Here is a 23,927-nt window from a genome sequence, read left to right as displayed (position 1 = left end):
AGGGGGAGGGAAACATGTCAAATGTATAACAGTTATAACACTGACATGAGGTGGATTTTACAGGAAAGTGAGCAGTGAAGCATTTCATTTTTTATTTTTATTATGCATTAAACAATTGCAAAAACCATCCCATTGGCTTCTTGGTTAATTGATGAATGTAATGGTTTATTTTTTCCATTTCAGAATATGCCTCATACATAGACTGAGAAACCGGTATGCATGTTGACACAGCAGGTTGCAGCACCAGGATGTCCGTTAGAATTTGCATGGAGCTTAAAACTACAAGTCCCACAAAACCGCTCACCTGTCTTCACAGACGACAACAAAACCCATGATTTTTGAGGAACTTGGAGGAGGGAAGAGAAAGTTAACGTATACATGTAAAAGGCAAAAAGACAACGGGAGGGATGCAATTATATATGTTGCTGCATGTAAAGAAATAGAATAAAAAGTGTAGCTTGGAAAGAGGGCAAGTAACTTTGTTTGCGGCATTCGACCAACACAGTCAACCAGGTAGTGGCGGTTCTTTGCGAACGTATCATCACTGAAATCATCACCCGTGACGGGTTGGCTCTAGTGAACATGTCAGGCAGTACTTTGCGTTATGGAGACAAAGTTGTCATTGTGACCGGCGGGTCCAAAGGGATTGGTAGAGGGATTGTCAAAGTATTCGGTAAGAATCAAAGTTGCTGATTTGAAGTTAGTTTGTTGAGATTTGAGCAGAGTGAGGTACTGGGGAAACAATAATGTGCTATTCTGTTGTTTTTTTCCCAGTGGAGAATGGGGCCAAAGTTGTCTTCTGTGCAAGAGGGGGTGAGTGTCTGCACGTTTATTTGATTTGTTTTGCTCAGATTAAAGTATACCATTGCATGTGTGAGGGAACTGGTGGCTTCTACGGTTGTGGCTAGATGGAGTACAGCATGTTCGAGTTGTGTTGGTGACAAATGTAGGATTGTAGCTAAGCCTAACCATAAACTTTTTCTCCGAACTTGCTACGTTAATTCTCCTAACCTGCTACTTTAATTCTCCTAACCGTCTACTTTAATTCTGCTAACATGCTACATTAATTATCCTAACCTGCTGCATTAATTCTCCTAACCTGCTACCTTAATTCTCCTAACCTGCTGCATTTAGTTATCCTATCCATTTAGCCACAACCGTAGAAGCCATCAGTTACAAGAAACCATCAGAATCACCACACATGTATCAATAATGTTTTCACAGAATCTTCATTCATCAGTAATCCATTGTTGAAGACTTAATGAATCATTAAAAAAAGCCCTCTCTAAATCATCTTTACATTGCATATTCATAAGTTTACTGTATTCTTATTATATATATATTGTTTTTGTTTTTTGACAGTGGCAGCAGGACAGGCTCTAGAGGCCGAGCTGAACAGGGCAGGGCCAGGGTCATGCAAATTTGTACCTTGTGACATCTCCAAAGAGGAGGACATCAAGGTAGGGCTTCTGGGCAATGACTTATCTTATAGGGCAGTGAAATGAGAGTCAAATGATCACTCATATGCACAACATTTCAACAGAGTTTATATCCTCATTCCTCAATGTATCTCATTCCTCACATGACCTGTGGTTTATCAGAATGCTTACTATAACATTTTGTATTATAATCTACACTCCACCTATCTTTAGTCTTTGTTGTATTTTCCCTGTCTGTGAAAGGACTCTTCTCCACTGAGTTAGTTTACTCACAGCTCTAGCAAGCCCCTTGCTCCTCATTTCAAGGTCTGCTTATAAACTGCTTAGAAATCACTATTAAAGGCCCAGTTGGTCATTATTTGAAGCTCTGTGTTTCCTGTGCCCTTGTTTCCTGTTTTCTTCCCCTGTTTTTTGTGCTCGCCTCCCAGACTGAGAGTTCGCTTAGGCATTGAGGTCTGTGCTGACATACATTTATTAATTCGTTAAAAAAAGTATATATATACAGTTGAAGTCGAAAGTTTACATACGCCAAATACATTTAAAGTCAGTTTTTCACAATTACTGACATTTAATCCTAGTAAAAATGACTTCCCACAGTAAGTTGGGGTGAATTTATTTCCTAGTAAAAATCCTAGTAAAAATTACTTCCCACAGTAAGTTGGGTGAATTTTGGCCCATTCCTTCTGACAGAGCTGGTGTAACTGAGTCAGGTTTGTTGGACTCCTTACTCGCACATGCTTTTTCAGTTCTGCCCAGAAATGTTCTATAGGATTGAGGTCAGGGCTTTGTGATGGCCACTCCAACACCTTGACTTTGTTGTCCTTAAGCCATTTTGCCACAACTTTGTAGGTATGCTTGGGGTCATTGTCCATTTGGAAGACACATTTGCGACCAAGCTTTAACTTCCTGACTGATGTCTTGAGATGTTGCTTCAATATATCCACATAATTTTCCATCCTCATGATGCCATCTATTTTGTGAAGTGCATCAGTCCCTCCTGCAGCAAAGCATCCCCACAACATGATGCTGCCACCCCTGTGCTTCACGGTTGGGATGGTGTTCTTCAGCTTGCAAGCCTCCCCCTTTTTCCTCCAAACATAACAATGGTCATTATGACCAAACAGTTCTATTTTTGTTTCATCAGACCAAAGGACATTTATCCAAAATTCCGATCTATGTCCCCATGTGCAGTTGCAAACAGTAGTCTGTCTTTTTTATGGTGGTTTTGGAGCAGTGGCTTCTTCCTTGCTGAGTGGCCTTGCAGGTTATGTCGGTATAGGACTCGTTTTACTGTGGATTTAGATACTTTTGTACCTGTTTCCTCCAGCATCTTCACAAAGTCCTTTGCTGTTGTTCTGGGATTGATTTGTACTTTTCACACCAAAGTTCGTTCATCTCTAAGAGACAGAACGCATCTCCTTCCTGAGCGGTATGACGGCTGCGTGGTTCCATGGTGTTATACTTGCGTACTGTTGTTTGTACATATGAACGTGGTACCTTCAGGTGTTTGGAAAATGCTCCCAACGATGAACCAGACTTGTGGAGGTCTACAATTTATTTTCTAAGGTCTTGGCTGATTTCTTTTGATTTTCCTGTGATGTCAAGCAAAGAGGCACTGAATTTGAAAGTAGGCCTTGAAATACATCCACAGGTACACTTCCAATAGGCTAATAGACATCATTTGAGTCAATCAGAAGCTTCTAAAGCCATGACATCATTTCCGGGAATTTTCCATGCTGTTTAAAGGTACAGTCAACTTAGTGTATATAAACTTCTGACTCACTGGAATTGTGATACAGTGAAATAATCTGTCTGTAAACAATTGTTGGAAAAATGACTTGTGTCATGCACAAAGTAGATGTCCTAACCCACTTGCCAAAACTATAGTTTGTTAACAAGTGGTTGAAAAACAAGTTTTAATGACTCCAACCTAAGTGTATGTAAACTTCTGACCTTCAACTGTGTGTATATATATATATATACACATACATACATTGGAGTGGACAGATAGATGAAGCCTCATCAGACAATTCAAATGTATTAGTGGTCAGACTAACACTGCAAGACGGAAGCTTTCCATAATGTTTTACATTTAGGTCATTTAGCAGATGTTCTCATCCAGAGCGACTTCTTTTTTTTCTACACATCCAATCATCATTCAGTGTCCAGATCCTGGTGCTTGTGAACAGTAGTGACATTGCTATAACCTGTTTTGTGTGTTTGACTGAGGGATGTGTGTATGTTTGTACGTTATTTTAGTGGTGCGTCTAGCTGGTTTTTCAGCTTAGGCTCTATGTAGCAAGTTAGGTAGGTACATAGGTAATGGGATCATAGGTCCACATACCTGGAGATAGCAATTATAAACGTCTTACACAGTGTGCAGTCAACTCAACGTATGATATTCTCTCTGCAGAGGTTGATTTCAGTGACAGTGGAGCATTATGGTCAAATAGACTGTCTGGTCAACAATGCTGGGTGGCGTGAGTATCTGTTATCATTTTGTATGAGAATTGATGTTGTTAAGGAAAGAAAGAAAGGAAATGATATATCCACAAATCAGCTAGTTGGTATACCAATCCACGTCCAGGCACTTATTTTTATTATTATATATATACTTTTTTAACCCCCTTTTTCTCCCCAAATTTGTCATATCCAATTTGGTAGTTACAGTCTTGTCCCATTGTCCCGAAAAACAACCCCGCCAAGCCGTACTGCTTCTTGACACAATGCACGCTTAACCCGGAAGCCAGCTGCACCAATGTGTCGGAGGAAACACCGAACAACTGTCAGTGTGCATGCACCCGGCCTGCCTCAGGAGTCGCTAGAGCGCGATGTGACAAGGACATCCCGGCCGGCCAAACCCTCCCCTAACCTGGACGACGCTGGGCCAATTGTGCGTCGCCTCATGGGTCTCCCAGGCGCGACTGGCTGCGACACAGCCCGGTATATAACCAGGATCTGTAGTAACACAGCGATGCAGTGCCTTAGACCGCTGTGCTACTTGGGAGGCCCTGGCAAGCCATTATTTAAACAGGCATATTCAAGCATTAAAAACACATACACTGAGTGTACAAAACATTAAGAACACCTTCCTAATATTGAGTTGCACCCCTCCTTTTGCCCCCAGAACAGCCTGGACTCTACAAGGTGTCGAAAGCGTTCCACAGGGATGCTGGCCCATGTTGACTCTAATGCTTCCCAGAGTTGGCTGGATGTCATTTGGGTGGTGGACCATACTTGATACACACAGGAAACTATTTATGGTGAAAAACACAGCAATGTTGCAGTTCTTGACACAAACCGGTGCGCCTGGCACCTACTACCATACTCTGTTTAAAGGAAGTTAAATATTTTGTCTTGCCCCATTCACCCTCTGCATGGCACACACACAATCCATGTCTCAATTGTCTCAAGGCTTAAAAATACGTATTTAACCTGTCTCTTCCCCTTCATCTACACTGATTGAAGTGACATCAATAAGGGATCGTAGCTTTCACCTGTATTCACCCAGTCTGTCTGATGTGGAAAGAGCAGGTGTTCCTAATGTTTTGTACTTCGTGTATATGTAGCCGATGTGAAATTGCTAGTTAGTTAGCGGTGGTGCGCGCTAGTGGCGTTTCAATCGATGACATCACTTGCTCTGAGACCTTGGAAGTAGTGGTTCCTCTTGCTCTGCAAGGGCTGTGGCTTTTGTGGAGCGATGGGTAACGATGCTGCGAGGGTGACTGTGTGTGCAGAGCGTCCCTGGTTCACGCCCAGGTCGGGGCGAGGGGACGGACGGTAAAGTCTATACTGTTACATATACGCTTTGCACCATCAAACCGATCACCTCCTGATCGTCACAACCTGACAAAGGTGCAAGTCGGAACGCGGATGTATTTTTAATGCTATACTGCTATACTTTTCATCGTTTTTTTAAGATCTGCATACATTTTTGTACCACTTAACACTTTTTTTGTGGATATGAAAGGCATGTTTCTTCCCCCTCTTCTACAATTCACATACTCTATAGACATTTGGTTAGTGTTTATGCTGTATTCATTGAGTTCCCTCACTTTCATCCCCTTTCAGACCCACCTCATAAACCCACAGATGACACTACTGCAGATGAGTTCAGAGATCTTTTGAATCTTAACCTCATCAGTTACTTCCTGGCCTCCAAAGTAAATAATTCACTCATTATATTTCCTTTACTGAAAGCCTTCAGGTATGATGCTTTATTACTTGTTATAAGCATGTAAGAGCCTTAATAATGTGTTATTATATACCTTATAATATGTTTTACGTCATCACGGGATCTCCCCTCCTCAGTATGCCCTGCCCCACCTGCGACAGCGCCAGGGGAACATCATTAACTTGTCCAGTCTGGTGGGCTCCATTGGTCAGAAAAATGCAGCACCATATGTAGCCACTAAGGTGAACTAAAAATCTAGATAACCGTATGCAGTACTTTATTCCACTGTTTGAGGCTTGGAGAAGTAGGCCTAACTGGGGTGATGTGTCTCTTTTCCTCCACAAGGGGGCGATCATTGCCATGACAAAAGCCATGGCTGTGGATGAGAGTCGGTACCAAGTGAGAGTCAACTGGTGAGTAAGAACTGGCATCTGTCTCCATTTATAAACTTTTAGGATGTTCTACTTCTTTTTTTCTCTTGCCCCTTTGTCTGTCCTGTTTTAAAAATACTTTTGTATTTTTCCACTTTTTCTCTTATCTCTAGCTCTGTTTGCTGCAGTCTAAATGTGTATTATCTTGTAGCATCTCCCCTGGTAATGTGATGACACCTCTGTGGGAGGAGCTGGCTGGACAGACTGCAGATACCTTAGCTACCATTAAAGAAGGAGAGAACGCTCAGGCAAGTGCTCACTTCACAGGAGCCAATACAAGATATACGATGAAATATAAGATCTGTTACAGTGACATATTTCAGAATGCATTGAAAAGGGAGGGTTGGTAGAGACTTCCTAATTTAATTTGCATCTCTCGTCTTGATGAACCTGATGCCTCATCTTCAACATTCTTCCTAATCTCCAACAGCTGCTTGGTCGAATGGGGACAGAAGCTGAGAGTGGGTTGGCTGCTCTGTACCTGGCTGCTGATGCTACGTTCTGCACTGGGATAGACCTGCTGCTTAGTGGAGGGGCAGAACTCAACTACGGCTACAAGAGCCAGGTCCCATGAGCAGGCCTCCTGACCAATAACAGGACCTGTTATGTTCTATTGCCATCCTGCTTGAGATTATTGAAACAATCACCCTGTTTTATCCATAGCCATGGGATGTAGAGGTGCTGGAGATGGTACAGTACCCCCTGGTGGTGAGATGGTAACGCTGCAATAATTTGTGTTGCAATAAAAACGATGAAACTATTTTTTCCGTTGCATTGTCGATATAAATGATCATGGGATTGAGGTAGGGGAGAGAGAAAAAAAACATGGAATATGTATATATGGGACCTATTTTGCATGGAGAGCTCTCAGCTGTGCGCTCATGATATGCTCCTATCTATTCAGTGTGGTTAGTTTGGAGTTGGACACGCTCTGCTGTACGATAGACCGTTTAAGTTCATTCGGGTCTGACCCTCTCCCACCCTCCATATTCTATTCTTTCTCCCTTGTGGTCGATATCAAGTGATCTGGAGCAGTTTTCGCAATCGTTTCCACTTACATTTTCTATTAGTTTACGATTCTAAACTTGGCGTAAAGGGAATGGGAACAAAATCAAATTGCGTTTTCTCGCACTTGGCTCTCAGGCCTGCTGCTGCCCTTGTCAAACACGTAGCCGTACTAGTCAACTAGTCTAGCATGCAACACAGTGCTGGGCACGGCCCAGCAAATGACACTTTCCACTCGCAGGTGCTGGATCGTGGTGAGCTATTTTCTCCGCGATGGATCGCATAGCTGTCCATTTGTGCTCAGTTTTAATTTGCACAATCTTAGTTACAACGGCCCTCTAGTTATATTTCTCTTACCCTCCTGTGTTCTGGTCGAATTGGACCGATTTACAGGTTTCCTCTCTGAAAAATGTAGTTAATTTAATCTGATTGTCATAAGGTCCCATGACTTTGTCCACACAGGGCATCTGAACACACAAAATACATGTAGATGATTTCCATTACATTTTGGGTGTTTTATTTGTACACCTTCAAGTTTGTGAAATTCAAGTTTGGAGAAGCTTACAATTTATCCTACCATTTCGACCAATCTTCATACAAGTTATGATTATCATATGTACATTTTCGTGGAACAGTTTCATTTCAATAGTAACGTTTTCATTTCTCAAAATCATTGTCACGTGGCTAATAATACAAATCGGGATTAAAATGAAAGTTAAAATTCCACTAATGGGAGAGCACCAGCCTCTGCCATATGAACACACTGATTCACACTGGCTAAATAAAAGAGCACATGGAACTATGAGATAGCCTATAGGACAATGTAGCAGTAGGACTATATTTTACACTGTCAACTAAGTAAAATACATAAAGCTGACAAAAACTGAAAATGTCCTGATTAAAATGCAAGGTTCTTTCAATTTCATCTATCTTCCCACTGCCTGTCTGCCTTCCTCCCTTTCTATCTCCCTCCCTACCACTAGTGAAGCCTACATTGCATCAAATCAATAAACCAGGTCTGGCCCAATGCTGTCACTGGCTACAGTGAATCAACTAGCCTTTTCTGGGCCATCACAGTTTCCGCTCCAGTGAGCTCGGGACAGACACAGTTGTTTTTGGCAAAGGGAAAGGTCTTCAGGTATTTTATGGCGTTTCCACTATATATCCACTGTATATGGGATGCTCAGGGCATGACATTTTGCTCTTTCACACCAAGGCCTGGTGATTATCTAGGGGGAGAGTGTTGGAAGGCTTTTTCAAATACTGTGAGGAACTATTATCATTCACAATGGATGTAAAACAATATATATATACTTAATTGACTTGCTGTTGAAAAATTTGCTGAGAAACTCAGCTTATTAGTGGTGGTGAGTTAAGACAATCAGAAAAACCAGACATCCCAAAATAGGCAACCAGACACATTAGTCCAATAATGACATAGTCCCAAAGTGTCTGACCAAGATGGCGTAGCAGTAGGACGTATGCGTTTGTCTTTGTCTTATCCAGTGTCTTATCCAGTGTAAATAGCCAGTCTTTTTCATACAGTTGGGCAAAAAAGTATTTAGTCAGCCACCAATTGTGCAAGTTCTCCCACTTAAAAAGATGAGAGAGGCCTGTAATTTTCATCATAGGTACACTTCAACTATGACAGACAAAATGAGAAAGAAATCCAGAAAATCACATTGTAGGATTTTTTATGAATTTATTTGCAAATTATGGTGGAAAATAAGTATTTGGTCACCTACAAACAAGCAAGATTTCTGGCTCTCACAGACCTGTAACTTCTTCTTTAAGAGTCTCCTCTGTCCTCCACTCGTTACCTGTATTAATGACACCTGTTTGAACTTGTTATCAGTATAAAAGACACCTGTTCACAACCTCAAACAGTCACACTCCAAACTCCACCTTAGCCAAGACCAAAGAGCTGTCAAAGGACACCAGAAACACAATTTTAGACCTGCACCAGGCTGGGAAGACTGAATCTGCAATAGGTAAGCAACTTGGTTTGAAGAAATCAACTGTGGGAGCAATTATTAGGAAATGGAAGACATACAAGACCACTGATAATCTCCCTCGATCTGGGGCTCCACGCAAGATCTCACCCCGTGGGGTCAAAATGATCACAAGAACGGTGAGCAAAAATCCCAGAACCACACGGGGGGACCTAGTGAATGACCTGCAGAGAGCTGGGACCAAAGTAACAAAGCCTACCATCAGTAACACACTACGCCGCCAGGGACTCAAATCCTGCAGTGCCAGACGTGTCCCCCTGCTTAAGCCAGTACATGTCCAGGCCTGTCTGAAGTTTGCTAGAGAGCATTTGGATGATCCAGAAGAAGATTGGGAGAACGTCATATGGTCAGATCAAACCAAAATATAACTTTTTGGTAAAAACTCAACTCGTCGTGTTTGGAGGACAAAGAATGCTGAGTTGCATCCAAAGAACACCATACTTACTGTGAAGCATGGGGTGGAAACATCATGCTTTGGGGCTGTTTTTCTGCAAAGGGACCAGTACGACTGATCCGTGTAAAGGAAAGAATGAATGGAGCGTGAGATTGAGTGAAAACCTCCTTCCATCAGCAAGGGCATTGAAGATGAAACGTGGCTGGGTCTTTCAGCATGACAATGATCCCAAACACACCGCCCGGGCAACGAAGGACTGGCTTCGTAAGAAGCATTTCAAGGTCCTGGAGTGGCCTAGCCAGTCTCCAGATCTCAACCCCATAGAAAATCTTTGGAGGGAGTTGAAAGTCCGTGTTGCCCAGCAACAGCCCCAAAACATCACTGCTCTAGAGGAGATCTGCATGGAGGAATGGGCCAAAATACCAGCAACAGTGTGTGAGAACCTTGTGAAGACTTACAGAAAACGTTTGACCTCTGTCATTGCCAACAAAGGGTATATAACAAAGTATTGAGAAACTTTTGTAATAGACCAAATACTTATTTTCCACCATAATTTGCAAATAAATTCATTAAAAATCCTACAATGTGACTTTCTGGATTTTTTTTCTTCTCATTTTGTCTGTCATAGTTGAAGTGTACCTATGATGAATATTACAGGCCTCTCTCATCTTTTTAAGTGGGAGAACTTGCACAATTAGTGGCTGACTAAATACTTTTTTGCCCCACTCTATATATTAATCTCACTTTCTATCTACAAACTAAATATACTTTCCTGCAACCCGCCTCACCCAATGTGGTACAGATCTGCTATTTTGATTCCTTATAACTGGAACTTCCATCAGGAGCTAGCCAGCTAACTAGCTACAAGTCTTTGTTAGCCACGGCTAGCGGTCTTCACCTTTTTCTCGGTCACCAGCCAACCTTAGCTCGTACAATACCTGCCAGTCTGCACAGCACGATATCAACCCAGAGCATATCGGACTGCTTCTCTCTACCACATCACCGGATTCCTGCTGCTCTGGATCATTACACCGGACCATCGCAGCTAGCTAGCTGCAAACGAGTGGCTACTGTTAGCTAACGCCTCTGCCCCGAAGAAAGCACCAGCTAGCTTTGAGCTAGCCTCGAGGTAGGCCCATATACCAGCTAATTCTAGGGCTACAATACCTTCTTTGCCAATTGGCCTGGACCCATTATTGTCAACACGGAGCCCCGCCAATCCATCACGGCTGGATTGCAGACGTGGTTGCCTGATGTGGTCTCAACAAGCTATTCTGTTACGATGTCGCCGAAGAACCATCTACTAGCCCCGGCCCGCTAGTTTTTCTGAACGCTTTGTCCCCTGCTCGTCTAGCGTAGTAGTGACTACCAAATGGCACCGTGACTCACTTATTGCTGCTCTTTTGACCCTATGATCACTCGGCTACACAGCTGATGCCCCCTGGACTGTTTCAATAACATGGTACCTCATTTTGTTTACCTGTCGGCCCCAGCCTCGAACTCAGGTCCTGTATGTACCTAACTGACCCGCTCTGCCCATTCATCGCCATTTACCCGTTGTCTTAGCTCTCCTGATCAACACCTGTGACTTCTTTATGCCTCTCTCTAATGCCAATATGCCTTGTCTACTGTCCTTGTCTACTGAGCCCACAGTCCCGCTCAACATGCCTTAGATAGCTCTTTTGTCTCCAGAGATAAAAACTCTCTCATCATCACTCAATGCCTAGGTTTACCTCCACTATACTCAGTATCCTACCATACCATTGTCTGTACATTGTGACGACCCTCCCACTCTGTCTGCCGAATTCTTTCTCTTTGCTCTTGTTTTCCTTAATAGGATGTCGGTGGGCGGAGCCAGGAGGGTCGTCAGTGAAATGGGACACACCTGGACTCAGGTGTGTCCCAGGATAAATACACCACTTCCCCATTCATGGAGACTCTCTCCATGCAGACACCTTTACAGATTTTGTGGTATTTTTGTGGCCTTTTGGTTGTTTGCTTTGGCACCTTTCAACACCCCGCATTAATGCATGCAAAACACTCACTTGCACTACTTATTACACACACCAGTGTTAATTGTACTTAGTTTACTTTATTTAATAAATATATTTTGTAATAAAAAATATCTATCTTGTTATAAATATATCTTGTCTCCACGTTGTCTCCCTTTTGTTATGAACTTTGAGCCGGTTCGTGACAAGTGGGGGCTTGTCCGGAATCTTGAAGGTATTGTGTTTGGGTGAAAATGTGGAGTTAATGTTAAACTTTGTAGGTGCTTTGTTTGCATTTTTTTGTTACAGCTTTTTTGATTTTGTAATGTTTGGTGCCCAGTATTGGTTGCCTTTTGTTTGGTAAACTTGCCACTGCAGTGGATAGAGTACATTGGTTAGTTTCCAGGCCCCTGCCCAGCCTGGAAACTCTTGCTCTACTCGCTGTCGGCTGTGTACCTCAGTGGGAGATTTGGATAGGGTAGTGATACTTTCTACCTGGAGCTATACCCTTTTTCCCCTGTTAGGCTTAGCGACGTGTTTCATTTTGGAATACGTTGGGCATGGTTATTTTGTTATTTTTGTGTGGTGTCTGTGGATTGAGCAGTTGTCTTGGGGGCACGTCTGTGGCTTGGGGGAATCTGCCAGCGTGCTGGGTGGTTTATTTCCTTGACAGCGGGTTAGAGTGCGTAATTACCCACCGCAAATCTGCACGAAGACTAGGGTTGAGTTACTGTAGGTTTTGGGGAAGCTCCGTATTTATCTCATCTCTCTTCTGTGGTTTCCAGTGTGATCGTCATTTCTCTGGTTGTGGGCTGGTGTGCTCAGTAGAGGGGAAGAGCAAGAATTTTTTTCTTCTTGTGACTATGGTGTCTTATGAAGACGCCGTGTCTGGACTGGTCACCGGCGCAGAGGAAAGCTCCGGCCATGGCGCCGGGCTGAACACAGTGTCTGGACTGGTCACCGGCGCAGAGGAAAGCTCCGGCCATGGCGCCGGGCTGAACACCGTGTCTGGACTGGGCACAGGCACAGAGGGCTCCGGCCCTGGAGCTGGGTTGGACACCGTGCCTGGACTGGGCATCGGCGCAGAGGAAGACTCCAGCATTGGAGCGGGACTGGACACCGTGCCTGGACTGGGCATCGGCGCAGAGGAAGACTCCGGCATTGGAGCGGGACTGGACACCGTGCCTGGACTGGGCATCGGCGCAGAGGAAGGCCCCGGCCTTGGAGCGGGACTGGACACCGTGCCTGGACTGGGCATCGGCACAGAGGAAGACTCTGGCATTGGAGCGGGACTGGACACCGTGCCTGGACTGGGCATCGGCGCAGAGGAAGACTCCGGCCTTGGAGCTGGCACTGGAAGTACCGGGCTGGGGAGACGCACTGTAGGCCTTGTGCGTGGAGCCGACACAGGTGGCACCGGACTGGTGACACACACTTCAGGAAGGGTGTGGGGAGCTGGCACAGGACTCACCAGACTGCTGACAGGCTCTGCAGGTCGGATGCCGTGCAGAACACACTTACATAACATTTCTCTCATCTCTCTCTCTCCCAACTTCTCCATCGCCTCCCTGACGGTCTCTGGCTCTTCAGGGTGAGTACGGGGAGCTGGAACCGATGGCACCGGACTGTGCCAGCACTTCACAGTTTAATGATGACTCTCTGCTGCTCCGCCGACCACCCCTCGTGGCCTCCCCAAAAACAATCTTGGGGTTTCTGTGGCCACAGTCCCCGGCGTCATCGCTGTCCTTCCTACCTTCCTTGGTATCTCCTACCAAGGAAGGGTCTCACAATCTCCCAGAATTTCGTCCCAGGTCCAAAACTCCTTTTACCGCCGTCACATGCTGCTTGGTCCTTGCTTGGTGGGATATTCTGTCACGATCGTCGTAATGAGAGACGGATCAAGGCGCAGCGTGTGTAGAGTTCCACATCTTTATTTTGGTGAAACTTCAAAACAATAAACCAACACCGAAACGTGAAAGTAGTGGTGCACATGCACACACACAAAACAATATCCCACAAACACAGGTGGGAAAAATGGCTACCTAAATATGATCCCCAATTAGAGGCAACGATTACCTGCTGCCTCTAATTGGGAACCCTACAAAACACCAACATAGAAATATTGAACTAGAACACCCCCTAGTCACGCCCTGACCTACTACATCATAGAGAACCAAGGGCTCTCTATGGTCAGGGCGTGATAGTACTAAAGAACAGGTGTTGAAGGTTGCTGAACACTACAAGGTTGAAATTGGTGATAAACGTCTAAAATACTATTAGTTTAATATTGAAGGCCAATCTGATGGAGAGGGGTATTCTTGAAGTTACCACTGGGGCAGCCTCTGCTGAGGACTCGCCGTCTCCCCGTAACGTTACAATGGCCACTCCATCTGTTAGTCCTAGTAGTCTTCTTTTTGAACAGCAGAAAGAACTGCTTCTGTTACAGCTAGAGCATGATCATGAGAAGCTAGAGCTTGATCGTGTAAAGTATGAAAAATAATTGGCTGCTGATCGGTTAAAATATGAAAAGGAATTGGAGCTGGTTAGGGAAGGAAAGCAGTCAGGGTAGAGTTTGTTCCTCTTCTGGTCGTGCCCCGGACACATTTGATATTGTTGGGAACTTACAGTTGTTGCCTAAATTTAATGAAAAGGACCCTGATACATTCTTTCGTTGTTTGAGTGTATTGCTCATTCATATATCCTTATGTACATATTCTTTATTATTTATCCCCTTACACTGTGTATAAGACAGTAGTTTTTTGGAATTGTTAGTTAGATTACTTGTTCGTTATTACTGCATTGTCGGAACTAGAAGCACAAGCATTTCGCTACACTCGCATTAACATCTGCTAACCATGTGTATGTGACAAATAAAATTTGATTTGATTTGATTTTGATTTGATTTGCTGACGCTAGGAGTTGGCCTGATTCTGACTGCACTTTAATGTTGCAGTGTGTGGTAAACTGGTAAAGCGCAGGAAGCATATTCAGCTCTTAGTGTACCCGACAGTGTCAGTTATGATAAGGTTAAAACGGCTGTGTTACAGATTTATGAATTGGTCCCTGATGCTTACCGCCAACGATTTAGAACTTTAAAAAGGGATGATAATCAGACTCATGTTGAGTTTGCATGAAAATGATCTTCACAGTTTAATCGCTGGTGTTCCGACTCTGCAGTTATGACTTTGTCTCAGGCCCAGGGGCATGTGAAAGTCCATATTGACCCAGACTATTTACCTTTCATATGGAGGGTTTTGTGTCTGTTAGGAAGTAAGGACCTAGTGCCAGTGAAGATCCTGAGAGACACAGGAGCCTCTGTTTGTGTTGGAGTCTGTTACCCTTCTCTGCTGAGACTGATTCGGGGAATAGTGTTCTAATTAGGGGAATAGGTTTGAACACTGTCAGTCCCATTGCATAAACTGATGTTGGATTGTGGACTGGTAAAAGGTGGGGGTGCGTCCTTCGGTGCCTATTGAGTGTATCGACGTTATCCTTGGGAATAACTTGGCTGGTGAGCGTCTATGGCCTGTCGTGTTTCCATCTCTAGTGGTTTCCACTAAGCCGTTATTTGCAGGGATTCCTGATGAGTGTGCAGAGTTTCCCAGAGGTGTTCTCTACGTGTGCAGTGATGCATTCCATGAGCCGTTGCGAACTGGTCACTGCGCCAACTAGCGAGAATACCACAAAGAAGTCTGTCACTGCTTTCCCTGTTATCCCGTTATCTGTATCCCACTCCGATCTGGTCAATGTGCAACGGACTGACCCCACATTAGAAGAGTTGCATGACCAAATTGTGTCTGTGGAACAGTTGGGAGATGTCGCCCATGGCTGTTTTCTCCAAGAGGATGTCCTGATGAGAAAGTGGGTGTCTCATGGTAGTTGTTTTCTGGGGTAGGCGATTAGTCAGGTTGTTGTACCAGTTAAGCTTTCTGAGTTGGTGTTGACAACTTCCCACAACGATGTTGCTGGACATATGGGTGTGAGGGAAACCTACAATCGCATATTAAGACATTTCTTTTGGCCTAGGTTAAAGAGGGGTGTTTCTGAGTTTATCAAAACTTGTCACACCTGTCAATTAACTGGTAAACCTAATCAAGCTATTAAGCCGGTAACACTGTTTCCTATTCCTGTACTCAGCCAACCTTTTGAGTATCTGATTATTGACTGTGTTGGTCCTCTGCCTCGTTCTAAAAAGGGTAGTAGTTACCTGTTCACTGTGATGTGTCAGACCACTAGGTTTCCTGCTGCCTATCCTCTCCGGTCTATCACGACTAAGTCTGTGTTAAAAGCTTTGACTCAGTTTTTCTCACTGTTTGGAATCCCTAAGGTCATTCAGAGTGATCAGGGATCTAATTTCACCTCTAATCTGTTTGGTAATGTTCCCCAACAGCTCCATATTAAACACAATTTGTCTAGCCCTATCACGCGCAAAGTCAAGGATCACTGGAACGTTTCCATCAAACACTTAAGTCTTTGTTGAAAGCTTATTGTACTGAGATGGATAAGGATTGGGAGGAGGGGTTGCCTTGGTTACATTTACCGCTAGGGAGGTTTCACAGGAGAGCACGGGATTCAGTCTAAATTACCTTGTGTTTGGACATAAGGTGCATAGACTTCTCTGTTCTCCAGGATGACTGGAAGTCTCCCGAGCCCCCTCAGTCCCTATTATGGTATGTGTGATTTCCGGCGACGCCTGTTTGCCTCTGGTGATCTGGCTAAATGTGAGTTTGCTCAGGTGACTGTTACATACCATAGAAAGATGGTTGGACAGGGTGAAGTGCATCCTGTTCGGGCTAAGGTGGTAGCTATTGATGCTTTTCCACCACCAACTACTAAAAAGGAACTAATGCGTTTCTTGGGAATGTTATTTTGTGTTTGGTATTGTCCTGTTCTGTCGCTCCTGTCTGTTCCCTTCTGGTCTCGTCTTCTTCTTCCTCTTAAAGGTTGCTTCCTCTTCGCAAAGGTTGCAGAGGTCTGGGGAGGTTTACCTCCACTATACTCACATCCTACCATACCATTGTCTGTACATTGTGACGACCCTCCCACTCTGTCTGCCAAATTCTTTCTCTTTGCTCTTGTTTTCCAAATTGGATGTCGGTGGGCAGAGTTGGGAGGGTCGTCAGAGAAATGGACAGGTGTGTCCCAGGATAAATACACCACTTCCCCATTCATGGAGGAGACTCTCTCCATGCAGACACCTTTACAGATTTTGTCGTATTTTTGTGGCCTTTTGGTTGTTTGCTTTGGCACCTTTCAACACCCCGCATTATCACATTAATGCATGCAAAACACTCACTTGCACTACTGATTACACACACCATTCTTAATTGTACTTAGTTTACTTTATTTAATAGATATTTTTTATAACAAAATACATTTATCTTGTTATAAATATATCTTGTTGTCTCCCTTTTGTTATGAACTTTGAGCCGGTTCGTGACAACATTATGCCCTGACTCTATTCTACCACGTCTAGAAATCTGCTCTTTTTATTCTCTGTCCCCAACGCACTAGACGACCAGTTCTTATAGCCTTTAGCCATACCCTTATCCTACTTCTCTGTTCCTCTAGTGATGTAGAGGTTAACCCAGGCCCTGTAGCCCCCAGTTCGACTCCTATTCCCCAGCCGCTATTATTTGTTGACTTCTGTAACCGTAAAAGCTTTGGTTTCATGCATGTTAACATCAGAAGCCTCCTCCCTGAGTTTGTTTTATTTACTGCTTTAGCACACTTTGCCAACCCTGATGTCTTAGCCATGTCTGAATCCTGGCTTAAGAAGGCCACCAAAAATTCTGAAATTTCCATCCCCAACTACAATATTTTCCGCCAAGCTAGAACTCCCAAAGGGGATGGAGTTAATCTACTGCAGAGATAGTTTGCGGAGTTCTGTCATGCTATCCAGTTATGTCCCCAAACAGTTTGAGCTTCTACTTTAAAAATACACCTTTCCAGAAATAAGTCTCTCACTGTTGCTGCTTGTTATAGACCCCCCTCAGCCCCCAGCTGTGCGCTGGACACCATATGTGAATTAATTGCCCCCCATTTATCTTCAGAGTTTGTACTGTTAGGTGACCTAAACTGGGATATGCTTAACACCCCGGCCATCCTAGAATCTAAGATAGCTGCCCTCAATCTCACACAAATGATCAATGAACCTACCAGGTACAATCCTAAATCCGTAAACATGGGCACCCTCATAGATATCATCCTGACCAGCCTGCCCTCTAAATACACCTCTGCTGTCTTCAACCAGGATGTCAGTGATCACTGCTTCATTGCCTGTGTCCGTAATGGGTCTGTGGTCAAAAGACTACCCCTCATCACTGTCAAATGTTCCCTAAAACACTTCAGCAAGCAGGCCTTTGTAATCGACCTGGCACGGGTATCCTGGAAGGATATTGACCTCATTCCATCAGTAGAGGATGCCTGGTTATTCTTTAAGTGCTTTCCTCACCATCTTAAATAAGCATGCCCCATTCAAAAATGTAGAACTAAGAACAGATATAGCCCTTGGTTCACTCTAGACTTGACTGCCCTTGACCAGCACAAAAACATCCTGTGGCGTACTGCGTTAGCATCGAATAGCCCCCGCAATGTTCAACTATTCAGGGAAGTTAGGAACCAATAAACACAGGCAGTGAGGAAAGTAAAGGCTACCTTTTTCAAACAGAAATTTGCATCCTGTAGCACAAACTCCAAAGAGTTCTGGGACACTGAAGTCCATCGAGAATAATAGCACCTCCTCCCAGCTGCCCACTGCACCTAGGCTAGGAAACACTGTCACCACCGATAAATGCACAATAATCAAATTTCAATTAGCATTTTTCTACGGCTGGCCATGCTTTCCACCTGGCTACCCCACCCCGGGTCAACAGCTCTGCACCCCCCCACAGCAACTTGCCCAAGCCTCCCCATTTCTGCTTCACCCAAATCCAGATAGCTGATGTTATGAAAGAGCTGAGAATCTGGACCCCTACAAATCAGCTGGGCTAGACAATCTGGACCCTCTCTTTCTAAAATTATCTGCCACAATTGTTACAACCCCTATTACTAGCCTCTTCAACCTCTCTTTCGTATCGTCTGAGATCCCTAAAGATTGGAAAGCTGCTGCTGTCATCCCCCTCTTCAAAGGAGGATACACTCTAGACCCAAACTGTTACAGACATATCTATCCTACCCTGCCTTTCTAAAGTCTTTGAAAGCCAAGTTAATAACAAACAGATCACCAACCATTTCAAATCCCACCGTACCATCTCCGCTATGCAATCTGGTTTCTGAGCTGGTCATGGTTGCACCTCAGCCACGCTCAAGGTCCTAAATGATATAACTGCCATCGACAAAAGACAATACTGTGCAGCCATCATCGACCTGGCCAAGGCTTTCGACTCTGTCAATCACCACATTCTTATCAGCAGACTCAACAGCCTTGTTTCTCAAATGACTGCCTTGCCTGGTTCACCAACTGCTTCTCAGATAGAGTTCAGTGTGTCAAATTGGAGGGCCTGTTGTCCGGACCTCTGGCAGTCAATTCTCAGGCCAACTCTTTTCTCTGTATACATCAATGAAGTCTCTCTTGCTGATAGTGATTCTCTGATCCACCTCTACGCAGACGACACCATTCTGTATACTTCTGGCCCTTCTTTGGACACTGCGTTAACTAACCTCCAGACGAGCTTCAATGCCATACAACAGTCCTTCCGTGGCCTCCAACTGCTCTTAAATGCAAGTAAAACTAAATACATGCTCTTCAACCGATCGCTGCCCGCCCGTCTAGCATCACTACTCTGGACGGTTCTGACTTAGAATATGTGGACAACTGCAAATACCTAGGTGTCTGGTTAGACTGTAAACTCTCCTTCCAGACTCACATTAAGCATCTCCAATCTAAAATTAAATCTGGAATCGGCTTCCTATTTCGCAACAAGGCATCCTTCACTCATGCTGCCAAACATACCCTCATAAAACTACCTATCTAACTATCCTACCGATCCTTGACTTCAGCAATGTCATTTACAAAATAGCCTCCAACACTCTACTCAGAAAATTAGATGTAGCCTATCACAGTGCCATCCGTTTTGTCACCAATGCCCCATATACTACCCACCACTGCGCTCTGTATGCTCTCGTTGGCTGGCCCTCGCTTCATATTCGTCGCCAAATCCACTGGCTCCAGGTCATCTAAAAGTCTTTGCTAGATAAAGCCCCTCCTTACCTCAGCTCACTGGTCACCATAGCAGCACCCACCTGTAGCACGTGCTACAGCAAGTATATTACACTGGTCATCTCCAAAGCCAACTCCTACTTTGGCCGCCTTTCCTTCCAGTTCTCTGCTGCCAATGACTGGAACGAATTGCAAAAATCACTGAAGCTGGAGTCTTATTTCTCCCTCACTAACTTTAAGCATCAGCTGTCAGAGCAGCTTACCGATCATTGCACCTGTACACAGCCCATCTGTAAATAGCAGAGTTGTGGACTCGAGTCACATGACTTGGACTCGAGTTAGACTCGAGTCACAAATATGATGACTTGCAACTCGACTTTGACTTTAACAGCAATGACTCGTGACTTGAATTGGACTTGAGCCTTATCACTCGGTCTGATACCCTCTCCAAGCCCAAATATAAAAAAATTATACTATTTTAAAAAGCGTGCAGCGCATCAACTCTTCATTTAAAGGATTAGGGTTTGAATCGGACAGCAGCCAATCAAATTGTGCCAGCTGAGAAAAAGTTGTGCGTGGCAGTGCAGAGGAATGTCAGTGAGTAAATTCAGATGGAGCCCTTGGAAAGTTGATACCCAAAACGATTATTTTCAGATATAAAGACGATGCTGTATCAACAAAAAACAGATTGCAACTTGCAAAACATGCGGGAAGAAAATTACAAACGGAGGCGCAAAAATGTCCATCTTTGTTCGACATTTGAATCTGCACAAAGAATGCTAAGTCGTGGCTAATATAGCCGACAGCTATATATTTTATTACTTTACTGGTGTATCATGTAGGCTAACGTAACGTTAAATCAATGAGCCTCCACATAGTCAGTCAGTGTGGGAACGCGATCATCATTGCACCCAAGATTGCGATACAACTGGCTAGGCAGTTGGTAGCCAAAATTCTGTCTGATGTTACTGCTGTTCCTAAAACCATTGACATACGTTAGCCTACTGTAACCACACAGAGAGAGAGTGTGTGTGTGTGTGTGTGTTAAGGTTGGGCGATTGTGTACAAGCCTATATAGCCTGATTGTGCCCCATAGCGATCCTCGATAGTCAATCACTATTGGGGGAGGGGGGTCTTTCTCATGGCTACTCATGTATTTCCATGGAAACATAACGTTTATTTGGAAAGTAATAAATATATAGATATTTTTAAAAGCATTCATGATTTGCATAAATGTAATATACTATTACTCTTGTTAAAAATATGAGATGGCATTACATTTGGTGAAGAGCACATTATGACTTGTTTAGGACTCGAAACTCAAAGTTTAGGACTTGATACTTGACGGTCTTGACTTGAGACTTGACTCGGACTTACCTGTCTTGACTTGGGACTTGACTTGGGACTTGAGATCTAAGACTTGAGACTTACTTGTGACTTGTAAAACAATGACTTGGTCCTACCTCTGGTAAATAGCCCACCCAACTACCTCATCCCCTTATTGTTATTTTTTGTTGTTGTTGCTCTTTTGCACCCCAGTATCTCTATTTGCACATTCATCTTCTGCACATCTACCATTCCAGTGTTAATTGCTAAATTGTAAATATTTCGCCACTATGGCCTATTTATTGCCTTACCTTCCTAATCTTACTACATTTGCACACACTGTATATAGATTTTTCAATTGTGTTATTGACTGTACGTTTGTTTATCCCATGTGTAACTCTGTGTTGTTTGTGTCGCACTGATTTGCTTTATCTTGGCCAGGTCGTAGTTGTAAATGAGAACTTGTTCTCAGCTGGCCCTTCTGGTTAAATAAAGGTGAAATAAAAAATAAATATAAAAAATGTTTTGCATGTCAACGCTCAAGTTTTCAAGATATGTTACTTTCAAAATACAGAAATCATCCCCACATGATGCCATTTGCTGTAAAATTACATGTCTTGAACACTTGAGTGTTGACAAGCAAAACATTTTGGGATTATGTAATCAATGGACTAATTAAACAAATACCAAAAGATTGTTTTTGGGTGGAATTGTCCTTTAATCCATGCATTAACCAAATTGAATGTAACCAAATGATGCAGATTAACAGTAAATGTACTACTGGTGACATATGTAAAGGTGAATTTATAAAAAAGAACCCTCAACAGTCAAACAACTAATACAAACAGGGAATGTGCAAAAATTGGCGGGAGACAGCTAATCACATTCTGGAGAGCTGAGCGCATTCTGGAGAGAGATGCACCAATATCGCCACATACCCCTCCCCTTCTTCTTGTCTCAACATTTCAAATTATAGTCAAGACATATTATCTTCACACATATTTTAGATGCATTGCTTTTCACTGACAGCCGCATCTCAATAATTAGCTAAGCCTATTGCTACATGCGCTGCCCAATTTCTTTTAAATAAGCTAATGATCCTCTGTGGCTAAGTCATGCTTTCTGGTGAAGTATTTTGAATGATTTTAATGTTCTTCACAATGCTCCAAACTCCAGAGCAAAAATCTCAGGGACATGGATGTGTCATTTGTTTTGCTACAGGGTAGAACAAATCCCCAGGAGAAATCCCCAGAGTAGGCCTAATTCAACATTAAATGAAACTAGACCAACAGGTGATTCAGGCTCCACAAAACACAGATGCCCACATTGATTAAACTAAGGTTACTTGGAATAGATTATACAACCTCACTTATGCCAATATTTTTTTATTTACAATACACACATTTTGAATACAGTAAAATACATTTGATTAGTAACAATTAGACATATATTAGACAAAATATGTTGCAACCCTCCCATAGTATAGCATCCACTTGCATGTAAGATAAATTCATTATTTTCAGTCAGTAGGCTTAGCTACATAGGTTCTGTGAGTGTGATAGCCAGAGTGCCTAGTATTTAATATACTGTATATCTCAGTGGTGCAGTAGAGGAAGTTGTGAAACTCAAAGATCATAAAAAGTGTGCAACCGGGAAATGCTTCCCGAGAGTTGCATCAGCTTTCGATATGCACACCAGAGAAGAAAATGTGAAGCAAGATGTTTTACTCAGCCCAAAATCTGTCAACGAAAATAAACCCACGAAGTTAGGAGTTTTTGTATGGAAGTCAATGAGAGAGTGTAGAATTTGGTCAATAAAAAAGGTAATTGCTCATTTGCTGCAAGAGGATTTTTTTATGGAATAGAAGTTTCGTAATGGTTCGGTTGTTATGAATGCACTGATATAATTGGACACAGGTGGCATTTCAGCAACTTTGAAAAAAAGGCTCTATATCTGAGGTATGCCTGTTGTCAAAGAGATGGATAGAGGACTCATCATGGATCTAACTCGTTTTGGCATGGCCATTGCTGTTGAGGAGTGGGGATTCCTTTGAGTTGGAAGCAATCAGCCAATAAAGAAGAAGAAAATGGACTACTTTGAAATGGAGATAGCCACAATTGTGCTGCCCATGCTGTCACAGACGCTATAATGGCACAGCTACAAAGATGAGTCCTCTATCTATCTCTATGGCCTGATGTTCACACGCATATCTGCCCTTTTAAATCAAATTAATTCAAATTGTATTTATCACATGCGCCAAATACAACAGGTGAAACCTTACCGTGAAATGCTTACTTACAAGACCTTAATTAACAATGCAGTTCAAGAAATAGAGTTAAGAAAAGATTGACTAAATAAACTAAAGTAAAAAAATACTACTAATAATACATCTATCAAAAGGTACACAAGAAAAGTACATAACAATAATGAGGCTATAAACAGGGGGTACCGGTACCAAGTCAATGTGCGGGGGTACAGGTTAGTCGGAATAATTTTTAATGTGACTATGCATAGATAATAAACAGCAGTGGGGGGTGGGCCTTCCTCTGACAACACCTAGTTATTATTTTTATTTAACTAGAACAAATTCTTATTTACAATGATGGCCTACCCCAGGTCAATTGTGCACCACCCTATCAGACTCCCAATCACAGCAATGTGATGCAGCCTAGATTAGGTACTGCAGTGATGCCTCTTGCACAGGGATGCAGTGTCTTAGACCTCTGGGCCACTCAGGAGCCCTGAGTATATAGGTCCTGGATGGAAGGAAGCTTGGCTCCAGTGATGTACCGAGCCGTACACACTACCCTCTGTAGCGCTTTACGGTCAGATGCCGAGCAGTTGCCATACCAGGTGGGGATGCAACCGGTCAGGATGCTCTCGATGGTGCAGCTGTAGGGCTTTTGAGGATCTGGGGAGCCATGCCAAATCTTTTCATTCTCCTGAGGGGGAAAAGGTGTTGTGGAGGCCTCATCACAACTGTTTTGGTGTGTT

General features: G+C 43.4%; 1 protein-coding gene across 1 annotated transcript; it reads left to right on the top strand.

The window, feature by feature from the left end:
• Nucleotides 1–307: 307 nt before the first annotated feature.
• LOC112237353 (17-beta-hydroxysteroid dehydrogenase 14) lies at nt 308–6,804 on the top strand. Its single transcript, XM_024405948.2, has 9 exons — nt 308–673; nt 775–813; nt 1,363–1,460; nt 3,853–3,919; nt 5,511–5,602; nt 5,751–5,855; nt 5,959–6,026; nt 6,196–6,292; nt 6,475–6,804. Exons 1-9 carry the CDS (start codon nt 583–585, stop codon nt 6,616–6,618), a joined length of 801 nt encoding a protein of 266 aa, XP_024261716.1. The 5' UTR covers nt 308–582; the 3' UTR covers nt 6,619–6,804.
• The last annotated feature ends 17,123 nt before the right edge of the window (nt 6,805–23,927 follow it).

Source organism: Oncorhynchus tshawytscha, linkage group LG09 (assembly GCF_018296145.1).
Source record: "Oncorhynchus tshawytscha isolate Ot180627B linkage group LG09, Otsh_v2.0, whole genome shotgun sequence".
In the NCBI taxonomy this organism is placed as follows: domain Eukaryota; kingdom Metazoa; phylum Chordata; class Actinopteri; order Salmoniformes; family Salmonidae; genus Oncorhynchus; species Oncorhynchus tshawytscha.
This window is presented reverse-complemented; position numbering and strand designations above follow the sequence as displayed.

What these genes read in the sequence shown, in the direction of transcription:
- LOC112237353 (XM_024405948.2), top strand. Translation starts at nt 583, where the DNA reads ATGTCAGGCAGTACTTTGCGTTATGGAGACAAAGTTGTCATTGTGACC. An exon ending in CACCATATGTAGCCACTAAG is followed by an intron (nt 5,856 to 5,958) that starts GTGAACTAAAAA and finishes TTCCTCCACAAG; the next exon opens with GGGGCGATCATTGCCATGAC. An exon ending in AAGAAGGAGAGAACGCTCAG is followed by an intron (nt 6,293 to 6,474) that starts GCAAGTGCTCAC and finishes AATCTCCAACAG; the next exon opens with CTGCTTGGTCGAATGGGGAC.